The sequence below is a fragment of the Theropithecus gelada genome, chromosome 1 (genome assembly GCF_003255815.1).
Source record: "Theropithecus gelada isolate Dixy chromosome 1, Tgel_1.0, whole genome shotgun sequence".
Classification (NCBI taxonomy): domain Eukaryota; kingdom Metazoa; phylum Chordata; class Mammalia; order Primates; family Cercopithecidae; genus Theropithecus; species Theropithecus gelada.
In genome coordinates this window covers 179,979,001-179,993,085 of record NC_037668.1, presented here as the reverse complement: position 1 = coordinate 179,993,085, position 14,085 = coordinate 179,979,001, and the positions used below count along the sequence as shown (strand labels likewise).

General features: G+C 36.0%; 1 protein-coding gene across 1 annotated transcript in view; it reads left to right on the top strand.

The window, feature by feature from the left end:
• The window catches only part of HMCN1 (hemicentin 1), a 452,346-nt gene that overhangs the window by 320,588 nt on the left and 117,673 nt on the right, over window positions 1-14,085 (top strand). Inside the window, exons 46-50 of the mRNA XM_025362857.1 lie at window positions 1,768-1,935; window positions 6,480-6,593; window positions 7,148-7,234; window positions 9,744-9,935; window positions 12,354-12,527. Of these exons, the coding sequence (XP_025218642.1) occupies window positions 1,768-1,935; window positions 6,480-6,593; window positions 7,148-7,234; window positions 9,744-9,935; window positions 12,354-12,527 (735 nt within the window). The remainder of the gene's footprint in view (window positions 1-1,767; window positions 1,936-6,479; window positions 6,594-7,147; window positions 7,235-9,743; window positions 9,936-12,353; window positions 12,528-14,085) is intronic.

The window sequence follows — 14,085 nt, the reverse complement described above, 5'->3', positions numbered from 1 at the left end:
TGAATCTATGGTGGGATTGTAAACTAGTTCAACCATTGTGGAAAACAGTATGGCGATTCCTCAAGGATCTAGAACTAGATGTACCATATGACCCAGCCATCCCATTACTGGGTATATACCCAAAGGATTATAAATCATGCTACTATAAAGACACATGCACACGTATGTTTATTGCAGCACTATTCACAATAGCAAAGACTTAGACTCAACCCAGATTTCCATCAGTGACAGACTGGATTAAGAAAATGTGGCACAAATACACCATGGAATACTATGCAGCCATAAAAAAGGATGAGTTCATGTCCTTTGTAGGGACATGGATGCAGCTGGAAACCGTCATTCTGAGCGAATTATCACAAGAACAGAAAACCAAACACCGCATGTTCTCACTCATAGGTGGGAATTGAACAGTGAGATCTCTTGGGCACAGGAAGGGGAAACTCACACACCAGGGCCTATTGGGGGGTGGGATGGATGGCATTGGGAGTTATACCTGATGTAAATGACGAGTTGATGGGTGCTGACGAGTTGATGGGTGCAGCACACCGACATGGCACATATATACCTATGTAACCTGCATGTTGTTCACATGTACCCTAGAACTTAAAGTATAATAATAATAAAAAGAATAGACCAAACATACACATACATAGGGACAATGACTTAGATGTGTACATTTTGAACTATAATTTTTATAGCTATAGAAACAATGGTAAATTTAATGGACACAGATCTTGTAACTTGCCCTCAGTTAAGACACACATGAAGTTCAGTGTTAATATCCTGTAGTTTGCAGCCAATGTGTGTGCCAAAGCCATAGGAATCACAACACAAAAGGGAAGATGAATTAATCTTAAGTACTTTTTTGTTGGATTACTCTTAATTTTTAGGATTAGATGATTGATTTTTTAGGAAATCTCTATATGTAGGCTATAAATCCGTATCACAAATTTGCAAGAAAAGATGAGTGATTCATATTCACAGTAGCAAAGACATACAATCAGCCTAGGTGCTGATTAATAAATGGTGGATTGGATAAAGAAAATATGGTACATATGCACCATGGAATACTACACAGCCAAAACTCATGTCCTTTGCAGCAACATGAATGTAGCTGGAGGCTGTAATCATCAGTGAATTCATGCAGGAACGGAAAATCAGATGCCCCATATTCTCACTTATAAGTGGGAACTAAATATTGAGTACCCAAAGACATAAACATGGCAACAGTAGACACAGGGGACTATTGAAGGGGAAGGAGGAAAGGAGGCAGGGGTTCAAAAACTAACTCTTGGGTTCTATGCTTACCACCTAGGTGACAGGATCAATCATACCCCAAGCCTCAGCATCACAGAATATACCCATGTAACAAACCTGCACATGTATCCCCTTAGTCTAAAATGGAAGTTTAAATTGCAATTTAAAAAAAAGGGGGGGGGTGAGTGACTCATACAAAATCACTCACCACTATTGGAATAACAATATGAAAATAATTTACTGCTAAGATTGAGGAAGAAGTGACATTTTTACTTCCAGGAATCTCTCTCTCTCTCTCACACACACACACACACACACACACACACACACACACACACACACAGAACTGGTTGTTGTGATTGCTTATTTTGCCTACTGTTAATTAGAAAATGGAAGTCTTATTAACCATACACTGTTTAGGATTTGATGTTTGATATACAACATCAGTATATCAAATGTATAGCAGGCAACTAATATTTCCATTCCCATTTGTTTTATTTTGTCTTACAGCTCCTCCAAGCATCATAGGAAACCACAGGTCACCTGAAAATATCAGTGTGGTAGAAAAGAACTCAGTATCCTTGACTTGTGAAGCTTCTGGAATTCCCCTGCCTTCCATAACCTGGCTTAAAGATGGATGGCCTGTCAGCCTTAGCAATTCTGTGAGGATTCTCTCAGGTATTAGAAATTCTGGTAGCCTTATAATCTTGTAAGCTTCATGAGGCTACAATTTCTCCTTAATTTCAAGTTTCTCCGTGTTTTTATTGTTTTATTTTTTTAACCTAGCTGCTTACTATAATACTCACTAATCATATTAAGAAAAAAAATTTGAAAGGATGTTAAGAAGCTATATGAAAATGGGAAATCTCCAAATATCTCTAGACCCCTTTTAAAAACAAATCTTGGCACTTGCTGATTACTTCAGTCATGGGATGTCAAAGCATTCATGCTACAATGAGCATCAACCAACTTGAAAAGAATTACAGGAAGTGCTGAAATTGAATCCAAAGTCTACAGTGAATCCTAGAATATAAAATACCTCTATATCCAAATATTAATATTTCAACGTATTCATGACTAATCTCAGTTTACATTTCTAAAATGGGATAGTTTCCTATGAGCTAAGACTTTATTGTCAAGAGATATTGATCATATTCCTCATATAATTTTGTGGGAAAATCCAAATAGCTTGTCACTTGTGGATCAATATAAGCGTAGAGAGAGATTTTTAAGGCAAGCCGCATAAATCTGCACTTGGCCCATTTTAGTAATGACTTGGATACAGACTAAGATAATCTTGCCAAGTGTTTGGTTAATAAAAAGCTTAGATACTTAGAAAAATACCTAATGTGTGATTGAAGGCTTCCAAATTCAAACACACCTCATGCTGGAGCTTTTGGGTTAAACCTAACAAGATGAAGGTTAAGTAAGGCTCGTGATGACCCTCTATATAATTACTAATTATGCTAGTTTATGATCTCTTTGCACCTACAGTCAAACCAGTGATGAGATTATGATGAAGTATAGCTTCAGAACTCTTAATATGAAAAGATGTCTGAATTGTGTTAGTTTCTCAGTATGCATTAAAATACGATGTGATTATCCCGACAACAAATGCAATATTTTGCCACATCAATAAACTATATTTTCTCCAATAAGAAAAGCAGGAGATAATTTGCACTATAAACTTAGCAGAACTTATTAGAAAGACAAGAAGAAAGGCTTAATGACAGTATTTTCAGAGAAAAATATGATGGGAAATTATCACATAATGATTAATATATCTGTATTTAACCTGGAGAAATAAATTTTGTGGTGTATTTGGTATATAATCCAAAGTAAATTTAAATATTTGATGAGCCATGGTGTAGAAAGGATTATGTTGTTTTTTTCTAGTTCCAGAGATTAAAAGTAATGTCAGTATATGGAAGATTCTAGGGACTGATTTGTATCTGAATATAAACAACTTAACAGATACTTAGCTTGCTTAAAGTCAAGATGAGCTACTTTACGTGGCAGTAAGCTCCCTTCACCTAAATGTGCTCAAAATTTACCACTACTGAAGGCGTATTCAGAAAAGATTCTTTCCTAGTGCTGGAATTAAGTCTAAAAAACCTAAGTTCCACATGTTTCTTCCCGATCTTGGTTTATAACTGATAGGAGCTTGACGAAGAATGTACATTGCTATTAACCACATTTATTGTCTATAATACTCACTATATTTATGACCTCAGACTAGTTACTTAACTTTGCTAACTTCAGTGTGATCACTTGTAAAGTGATGATAATAGTATTTGCCTCAGGGTTTTTGTAAGGATGAAATGAGATATCTAAAACAGTTAACACAGCACTTGCTTCTATGGAAGCATCCAATACCTGTTTCTTGTTATTGTCGTAGACAACCTGGTAAAAGGTTTGTGGTCTGTCTGTCCTGGGAAACTTTCCTATGTCCTTACTATGATGTTTTTACTTTGACAGGACTCTGTCTCTGTTGATCTTAAGAAATATATACTAATGCTGGGAGGTGGAGCTTGCAGTGAGCCAAAGTCACGCCATTCCACTCTAGCCTGGGCTACAGAGCGAGACTCTGTCTCAAAAAAAAAAGAAAAAAAGAAAAAAATACACACATACACACACACACACACATATACACTAATGGCAAAGATTGCATTAATATGTGGTTACCAAAGCCTAAACGCATTATCTTCTTGGCTTGAAATTATATTTATCTTTCTGGCTTTTTAAAAAATGTTCAATTGCTAAGAAAGTAGGGACTCTTATTAAATATAGTAAGTGTAGCAGAGCTCCTGGAAGTGAAAAAGGCAAGCTAAAGTGATGTGCTCTAGTTTGTTACAAATTTACAGAAGTGGTGTTTTGGTTTTATCTATCTTTGTTGTGCTTGACTAGCAGCTGGAGATCCCTGAGTGAACACATGATAAGTATTTCACCTTGTGGTGCTGCCAAAGGAGTTATTCAGTTTTACAATCTGAACATGTTGCATTGTGCAATAGATAAATGAGAATCAAATGAATGGCATATGACTTGCTTGGTCTTCAGTCTCCTGTACATGCCTATTTCATTAATATTAGTCCTCCTGAAAATTTAAGTATAGCTTTTCTAAAAGCAGTACTTTGATGAAGACCCTATCATGGTTACGAAGTTATCTGCCAGAAACAGATAACTGCTATAAAAATTTAATAGGTACAAGAAACGTCTCCATATAATTTACTGTCAGAACCCATTTTTGGTTTTCACTGGATTAAGTGAGAAGGCCACAAAACCAAGAGAAAAGGAAGATCATGAAACTTATGAGGCTGAGGTTTGTAGAGCCAGCAGTGATTCATAAAAGTTGTATTGCTTTAGTATTCTCAACTGGAATCATATTATGATCTCACTAATCTGAAGTGGCAGTGAGTGCTTGAATCCTTCCCTAATTGACATAAGTTTTTAAAGCACTTTTACTTCTTAAGTAAACATAATTTCTGTTTACTAATTCAATTGGGGAAAAAAGGCTAGATTCAGGTAATTAGCTTTGTTTGTCTAAATAAGATACTACTAAGTTCACCTTTCAGTAGGTTGAGGATGGGAAAGTTGCTTATAGAAAAAGTTCAATGTCAGCTTGTGTTTACATAAACAGAAAACAGATTGAATACTCCTGGGAAACCAGACCCAGGTGAATATTTACATGAAAATTTCATGTTAACCATTACACTGTTTTTAGTTCAAATTCAGGGTGCTAAGCAAAAATATACCAGCTAGAAAATTATTACACAATCCAATAAATGAGCTACTTCTTTTGTTGGACCTTACTCCTCAAATGGTGCCCAGGACTTTGTTCTCTCAGTGTCTCTTAGTTCTCCACAGGTTTTGTTTCATCTTATTTGTTGGCTCTTCTGCCTTTATCTTTAGAGTTTCCCTCCAAATTACACCCCCAGTATATCAGAGTTTCACTTTCAGTCTACTTGCATTTCTTAGATGAATATTTCTTCAAACAAAATGTTACATAGATGTTCAAAGTACAAAAAGAAACAAAAGCAGTGTATCACTAGTGCGTGAAGTAACCCCATAACATTTTATATAAATGTAGGATTCCATGAAGCTCAATTGAAAGCTGGTAGTCTTCATTCTCCTATCTTCCTTATATTAGGTTGGTGCAAAAGTAATTGTGGTTTTTGCCGTTGAAAGTAATGGTAATGTATTGATGTCACCCAAATCTGGGTGTCTGGTCTGGTTATCTTTCTGACATTCCCATATTATATGTTCAATGGAAAACTAAGACTATTTTCCCAATCGTCTGATCACAGTTGTCTTTCTAAGCACAAATCGGATCATGATCCCTGTTTGTTTATACACTCCATAGTCTTTCGTGAACACAATAAAATCTAAATTCCTTAGCACAGCATTTACAGGCCCACACAATCTGGCCATACTCCATCAAGCCTCATCTCTTACCATTTTCTCCACCTGCTCTGCTTTTGGTACCACTTCTCACACCGACTTTCTACCTCTGTCTCTTCATTAGCATCCGTATTAGTCTGTTTTCATACTACTATAAAGAAATATTCGAGATTGAGTAATTTATAAAGGTGAGAGGTTTAATTGACTTACATTCTGCATGGCTGGGGAGGCCTCAGGAAACTTACAATCATGGCAGAAGGGGAAGCAGGCACCTTCTTCACAAGACGGCAGAAGAGAGAGTATGTGAAGGGAAGACCTGTCAAATGCTTATGAAACTATCAGATCTCATAGCAACTCACTCACTATCATGAGAACAGCATGGGGGAAACCATTCCCGTGATCCAGTCACCTCCCACCAAGTCCCTCCCTTGACATGTGGGGATTATGGGGATTACAATTCGAGATGACACTTGGGTGGGGTCACAGAGCCAAACCATATCAGCATCTCTCAACTCGTGTGTAAAGTATACTTACCTTTTAAGATCATATTCAAACATCACCTTCTCTGTGAAACAACATTTCTTACTTGCTGTCATCTAACATTATATATATTTTTTAATCTATTGAACTAGAAGATTTTTCTGAGTTATTTTGTTTTATACAGGTTTAAAATGTGATTTTCGTAAAAGCTTGAAATAAATTCACTTTAAGGGCCTCTAAAGCGTACTGATTAAATTTTTACCTAAATTGAGCATCACTTGGATGGCTTATAAAGTTTCATTTTTCTTTTTAAGTCATCTTAAAAAGATGGTTTGCTTCTGCAGGAGGCAGGATGCTACGGCTGATGCAGACCAGAATGGAAGACGCTGGCCAATATACTTGTGTTGTAAGGAATGCAGCTGGTGAAGAAAGAAAAATCTTTGGGCTTTCAGTATTAGGTACTTATATAGTTTGCAATATCTAGGAAAAAACTTTAATTGCCTTAAATCCTGGAAGCAGAGTTAAAATTTATTTACCACTTGATCTCATACCTGTGTTATTTAGACCCTGGACTGTGACTCTTGGCAAGAATTCAATATTAGAATTGTTTGGAGGCAATCAGGCAATTGTTTGGAGGAATTAAAATGCCTGTTTTAATTCACAATTGCTCAACAATATTCTGAGAGGCTGAATGACTTGTTCAATGTGAATGCATATTAGAGTTATAGTAGAAGAAATAAAAGTCAAATAAATATTCCTGGTGATTTGTTGACATATTTTTATGCAGACTTTATAATTTACATCACAATAAAATTCATTATAATTGGATTTGTGACATATAACTTTAAAAGTAGACTTAATCAAAATAATATTATGACATTCTAGCAGTCAGATAATGAATGTGGATTGGGGGATTTGTTTTGAAGGTTATGACTTAATAAAACCATACATAAATACCTATAAAACAGCAACCTTGCTGTTAAGAGCTGTTGTTTTGTTGTTTTTTTTTTAGTACCACCTCATATTTTGGGTGAAAATACATTGGAAGATGTGAAGGTAAAAGAGAAACAGAGTGTTACGCTGACTTGTGAAGTGACAGGTATGGGGCTCAGCTCTCAGACTTTTGATGCTCCCCCCATTCACTGATAGTCATTGTCTCCACTTTATATCTTATTAAATTTTTAAAATATATTTAGGGGGTATAAGTGCAGTTTTGTTACATGGATATATTGAATACTGGTGAAGTCTAAGTGATGGTAAACATTACCCAAGTAGTGTGTATTTTACCTATTAGGTAATTTCTCATCTCTCAACCCCTCTCCCACCCCCGCACCCTTCCTAGTCCCCAAGGTCTATTATTTCACTCTTTGTGTGCTAAGTAATTTCTACACATTACTTAGCTCCCATTTGTAAGTTAGAACATATGGTATTTGACTTTTTGTTTCTGAGTTACTCCAGTTAAGATAAAGGCCTCCAGTTCCATTCATATTGCTGCAAAAGATATGATTTCATTCTTTTTATGGATAGGTAGCATTTCATGGTGTGTATATATATATATGTGTGTGTATACAGATACGTATCTTTGCTATCGTGAATAGTGCTATGGTAAACATACTAGTGATGGTATCTTTTTGTTATGATTTATTTTCCTTTGGATAGATACTGAGTCCCACTATATATTATTAATCAGTTGAGAAAAAGTCCAGCTACTATAATTGGCATTTGAAATTGAATTCTAGTTCAGTATAGCTGGCAGAAATGTAGGAGGAAACCTTTCAAATTCTGTGGAGACAAAAAGGAGATACCAACAAGAAAGGAAGAAAGAAAGTGAGGGGCGGGGAGGAGGAAAGGGAGGGAGGGAGGAAGGGAAGGAAGAAAAAAGGAAGGAAGGAAGGAAGAAAGGAACGAACTGGTCTTTTCTTTCAGTTCAATAAATCATTCTTTTTTGAAAAATTATTCTGCTTCTACTTATATGTATGTTTATCTTGCCCTACCTTTTTAAATTTTTGTTTCCTTCCCTGTGTTTGTGCCTTCCTTTCCTTTTCCTGTTTACTTAAATTTCATTTCAAAGAAATGGGTATGAGTTTTGGTGAAAGAATGGCATTATTTCATAGTGGGGATTTTCCAAGAACAATATTGTTACTTTTTGTTAGCATGTTTGAATATTACAAAAGGAATGTAGACTAGGAAAAATAAAAATTCTAATACCAGTTTCACCATCTTTACCAGTAAATTGATTTCTTGCATATAATCAAAATAAACACATCTCTAAGAGCATATTTTCAAGGCTGTCTTTTTATTGTAGATGGCCTTGCAGTTTTAAAGTAACAATGAAAGTAGCCCATAACATTTTATGGAAAGCCAGAGTTTTAAGGAAGATTCAATGAGTTTCTTATTTCATTGTTTGTCTGCCTTATGTGAGCAATAAATTTAAATAAGCAGAGAGGGGAATGTTTCCATTTTAAGAAAAGCAGATATAAAGAGTGTGATATTACTTACCCTGTTAATTTTTTCCTAGAAATAATGTAGTAATTAACAACAGTTGCATAGATAACCATTGCCTAAATTTTATAAAATCCTGTCTTCAAGCTAGTATATCATCCTAGCCCTCTTTCCTAACATGACTTGCTTTTATGGTTTTAAAATTTTCAAAGAGTATTTGAATAACTTAAAGCTTAATATTTAACATAGATCTCATTTGAAAACAAAAATACAGGATCTCTTCCTAGAGGCTGTAAATATCAAAGAATGATTAATATATTTATATGTCTACTGATCTGTTCAATATTCTACCATCTGTCTATGATAGAATCCTGGTATGGACTCAAAATATCTGCTTGTTGAATTAAAGGTTTTGCTTTTTTACAGCTTTTTATCAAAAATATAAAATCTTTTTAAAAATTTTTATACGAGGCTGGGTGCAGTGGCTCATGCCTGTAATCTCAGCACTTTGGGAGGCCAAGACGAGCAGATCACAAGGTCAGGAGATCGAGACTATCCTGGCTAACACGGTGAAACCCCGTCTCTACTAAAAATACAAAAAAATTAGCTGGATGTGGTGGCGGGCACCTATAGTCCCAGCTACTCAGGAGGCTGAGGCAGGAGAATGGCGTGAATCCAGGAGGCAGAGCTTGCTGTGAGCCGAGATTGCACCACTGCACTCCAGCCTGGGTGACAGAGAGAGACTTTGTCTCAAAAAAAAAAAAAATTATATGACTACAAAGGTGTTCATGAATAATACTTTTAATAAAAATGAATGCTGCATTATTTTAAAACTGTACTATCAAAATGCTTAGTTGTAATAGTCTAAAAAATAGTATAAATTTAGTTATTTAGTTAAACATGAAGGTCAGTTTAGAATCATTTCACTTATAGATGAACACTAACATACATTTGAAAATGATTTATAATCTATGCATATTTTTAAAGTCAGTACAACCTTATTATAAAATAAGTTAGTTTGCATAGTTATTTTTAAGTGAATGGATACTGCAGTGTTTTACATGTGGGATATGTAGGAAGACAAATGAGTGAAAACCTCCTCTTTCAAAGTTTATGCATTGTATACATGTCACTATTAGCCGACTCTCAGAAATGGTTTTTTACAGGGAATCCAGTGCCAGAAATTACATGGCACAAAGATGGGCAGCTCCTCCAAGAAGATGAAGCCCATCACATTATGTCTGGTGGCCGTTTTCTTCAAATTACCAATGCCCAGGTGTCACACACTGGAAGATATACTTGTTTGGCTTCCAGTCCAGCTGGCGACAAGAGCAGGAGCTTCAGTCTTAATGTATTTGGTAGGCGTGGTCTTTTCTTCATATCTTAAAGAATCTGACTTGACTGTAGGCTACATTTTTCTTTTCTTTCTCTGTTCAAATAATGTTTCCATCATAGAATTTCCTCGTGGAAGGAGGACCAGTGCTTGTGTACATTTACTATTTTTCCTGAATTAATTTATAAATTCATTTGTCATGTATGGAGTACCTACTATGTTCTAGGCACAGTGTTTTGTGCTAGGGACACAACTCTGAATAAGGTAGATTAATCCGTAGTAAAGGATAAAGATATGTTGGTCAAAGAGAAGCCGGTAAACAGTGATTGGGTCTCAACCTGAGATATTCTATCCTTTTTTTTGTGAGACTTTGCCATTATTGGAAATGGCCATATTATAGTCTTTGTGGACTAAGAGTGATAAAATAACTGTATGTTGATATATTCAGTTCTTATGTCTCAGGAAAGACATTAAAATAGATTTTTAACTTGTGCTCACTTTTTGAAATTTGTACCACTTAAATTTATTATATTAGATTCCTAGTATCAAATAATTCTACTAAAATCAACTGACCTATATGTGAGTATGAAAATTTATATAGTTGTTTGTTTTTATAGTTATTGGTAATACCACTTAAGGAGTACAAAGATACTACCATAGATAGAAACTTCTCATATTGAACACAGCCCTCAAGGAGCTCGTAGTCTAATTAAGTAGCAGAGATATATGTGCAAGAAAAATTAAATCAAAATACCAGATACTGTATAAGTGTCAATATTGTATTGTGTATAAGTGTATAAATTGATAATTATAAATGTCATAAGTGTATAAGTGTATAAATTGACATACAGTATCTGGTATTATATATATGTTCATTCATTCATTCATTCATTCATTCATTGAAGACTGAGGGGTCTAGATCTGAATCAAAGCCCTTCTCCACCAACTTCATAAAGTAGAGGCTATTTAAGTGCATGTGTTAGCAACTTCCAATCTACCCAGCCAAAAATTCAGTGCCTTTACCCTTTCTTTTCTCAGAGGATAAATTATCCTTCTTGTTCGCAGTTACTCCTTGCACTTACACCCTCCACCCTGTATCTTTCCACCGTCTGCCTTCCTTGCAGCTTCACCATCTACTGTCTCCACCACTTCATATTTTAACCATGCCCAGATATCTATACTTGCTGTCCTACTGAAAACAGGCTTTGTCTGACACTACTCTGGCAAGCACTTCCCTTTTGCTAGGTCCAGCAAATATCTTGCAGTCCCAATTTTAATGTTTTGTACATTTTGATCTCTTTTTCCTTCACAATGTTCTTTCCCAGTTATCCTTGCATATCTTTGTTTGCTCCCTTTCTCTGCCCTTTATGGAAGCTTGAGCCACCTCTTAAATACTGGGTTCCCTGGTGTTCTGTCCTTACTTCACTACTCGTGTTACTCTAGATATTCTCTTCAAGTAATAGAATTCATTCCCAGATGTTTAATCATCTTTTATACACAAGAAACTTTTAAAAATGTATACCTGTAACCCAGATCTTTCTTGCAATGTTTGAATTCCTATATAGAGTTACTTGTTGGGCATTTCCACCTGAAATTCCCATAAGCACTTAAAATACAAGATATTCAGAACTGAACAAACTATTTTCCCTTCCTAAATGATCAAATCTTTCTACATTTTATATTTTTATGTTACTTCTCTGCAGTTTAGTTCCTAAGCAAGCAAACCGGAAGTTATATTTGACTTCAGTTTCCTTTAGCCCCCAGTTTCCATAATCAAGTCCTGTCAGTAATGCCCTAAGTCTTTCTTTACTTTCTCCTTCTACTTTATACCTTCCTTTAATGCTGTAGTTCAGTTCCTCATTATCTTTTATAAAACAAAGTACCTGTCTCAGCTATCCTTGCTTCCAATATTGATCCACTTCAGTTCATCCTCTTGATATACCCTGCTTGCCCCTCATTGCTTACAATTTAATACTACCATGCTCCCAATATGTTCCCTCTTACTAGTCTCTCTGCTTTCACCTGGTAACTACCACTGATCCTTTAAGGTTCACTTTGAATCCTCTTCCTCCTTTAAGAGGCCTTCTCTAATGAGACTCTTCACACCACATACCTCAAACTGGACTGAATGCTAACTCATTTCCAAAAAAAAACCTCCATTTACCTTGCACCAACATTCCCATTATTGTCCTTAATACATTATGTTCTTTTATGTGTTATGGTTCCTTTTTTATGTGTCATCTCCTCCATTACCCTATGAGTTTTTTGAGGGGTCACTCTCTTTTGTGTATAATAATAATAATAATAATAATAATAATAATAATTTGTTTTCTGTAACTGCTAGGGAATGACATTATACAAATACATATAATGGAAATTTAGAAATGCACAAATATACAAATTTCTACATATATTTCTTCAATCAAATTCTCATCTTTTTCAGTATCTCCTATAATTGCTGGTGTAGGTAGTGATGGCAGTCCTGAAGATGTCACTGTCATCCTTAACAGCCCCACATCTTTGGTTTGTGAAGCTTATTCGTATCCTCCAGCTACCATCACCTGGTTTAAGGATGGCACTCCTTTAGAGTCTAACCGAAATATTCGTATTCTTCCAGGTAATACATTTGCTTCAGATGCCCAAGGTGCATCTGCGTCATCCACTATTCTAGAAAAGCAGAATCATTAGTTACTTTTCATAAAAACACCTCTGTTTTGTTGGTCGTGTTATGTTCTGTGCAGCCTGGTTCCTGATAGGCCACAGGCCGGTACCAGTCCATGGCTTGGGGATTGGGACCCCTGCTGTAAAGTACTGAAAATTACTTTTTAAAAGATCAGAAAAATACCTAAGTTAAAAGACAAATAAATAAATGCCACAATGTAATTAACTGCTAAAATATATTATAATGTGAATGCCGAAAAGGGTAGAAATTCACTCGTGATTAAATATTAACTCTTCTTCAAAGTTCAATTCAAAGTGAGAGAGTTTGTTCCTCTTTACCGCATGGAAATAGATAATGCAAATAGAAAGAAAAAGGATTATTGCTGGCTTTAAGAGACTGACAGTCTTATGTTGAGGAGAGGTAATATGTGCAAAGAGTTGATTAAAAATATGAATCTGTGAAAAATAATGGATTCTGAATAGTCAGGGGGTATGGTAAATAGGGAGTGAGTTTTATAAGAATTCAAATGAAGAAGCTGGGTGCGGTGGCTCACGCTTGTAATCCCAGCACTTTGGGAGGCCGAGGCGGGCGGATCACAAGGTCAGGAGATCGAGACCATCCTGGCTAACACAGTGAAATCCTATCCCTACTAAAAAAAAAATACAAAAAATTGGCCAGGCATGGTGGCACATGCCTGTAGTCTCAGCTACTCAGGAGGTTGAGGCAGGAGAATCGCTTGAACCCGGGAGGCGGAGGTTGCAGTAAGCCGAGATCGCACCACTGCACTCCAGGCTGGGAGACAGAGCAAAACTCAGTCTCAAAAAAAAAGAAAACTGACTTCAAATGTAGAAATGGCCACTGTGGGCTGAAGTGATCAGAAAAAGCTTTGTTGCTTAGTCAGAACTTGACGAGACTTTAAAGAAAATTCTAGAATTTAGTTGACTGGAAATGAGTTAGGAGAGGTTTCAGATCCATCAGGGTTACCAGGGTGGGAAAAGTACAAAGTGAGAATGGCCTAGCCCTGTGCAATAGAATTCTCACCCACTCCCCAAAACTTGATAGAAATATTGTATGTACGTATGTTGGCGGACGGGCAGGAAATAAGATCAGCAAGAAAAGCTGGAGTCATGTTTTGAATGCCTGAAATAAGAATTAAGAGTTTTTACTTTATATATTGGTCAATTGAGAACGATTGAAAATGTTTAAGGAGGACAGTACCAAAATAAAAACTTTGCTTCAGCACAATTAATTTCTCCTGTAGGCTAGGTAGATCAGAGGAATAGATGATTACGGCAGAAACCTATTTATGAAGAGGATGAAAGACCTTATGAAGGACCTTAGCTGGAGTGGTGTACAAAGGCATGGCAGGTGCAAATGACCATGAGAGTCATCACCACAGAGCACCACTGGGGACTCAGCAGCTGTCCTCAGATACCATGCAATCCCCATCAGTATTGTAATTTACCTTATATCATATGTCCATCACAGAATTATCATATGTAAGAAGAAATAT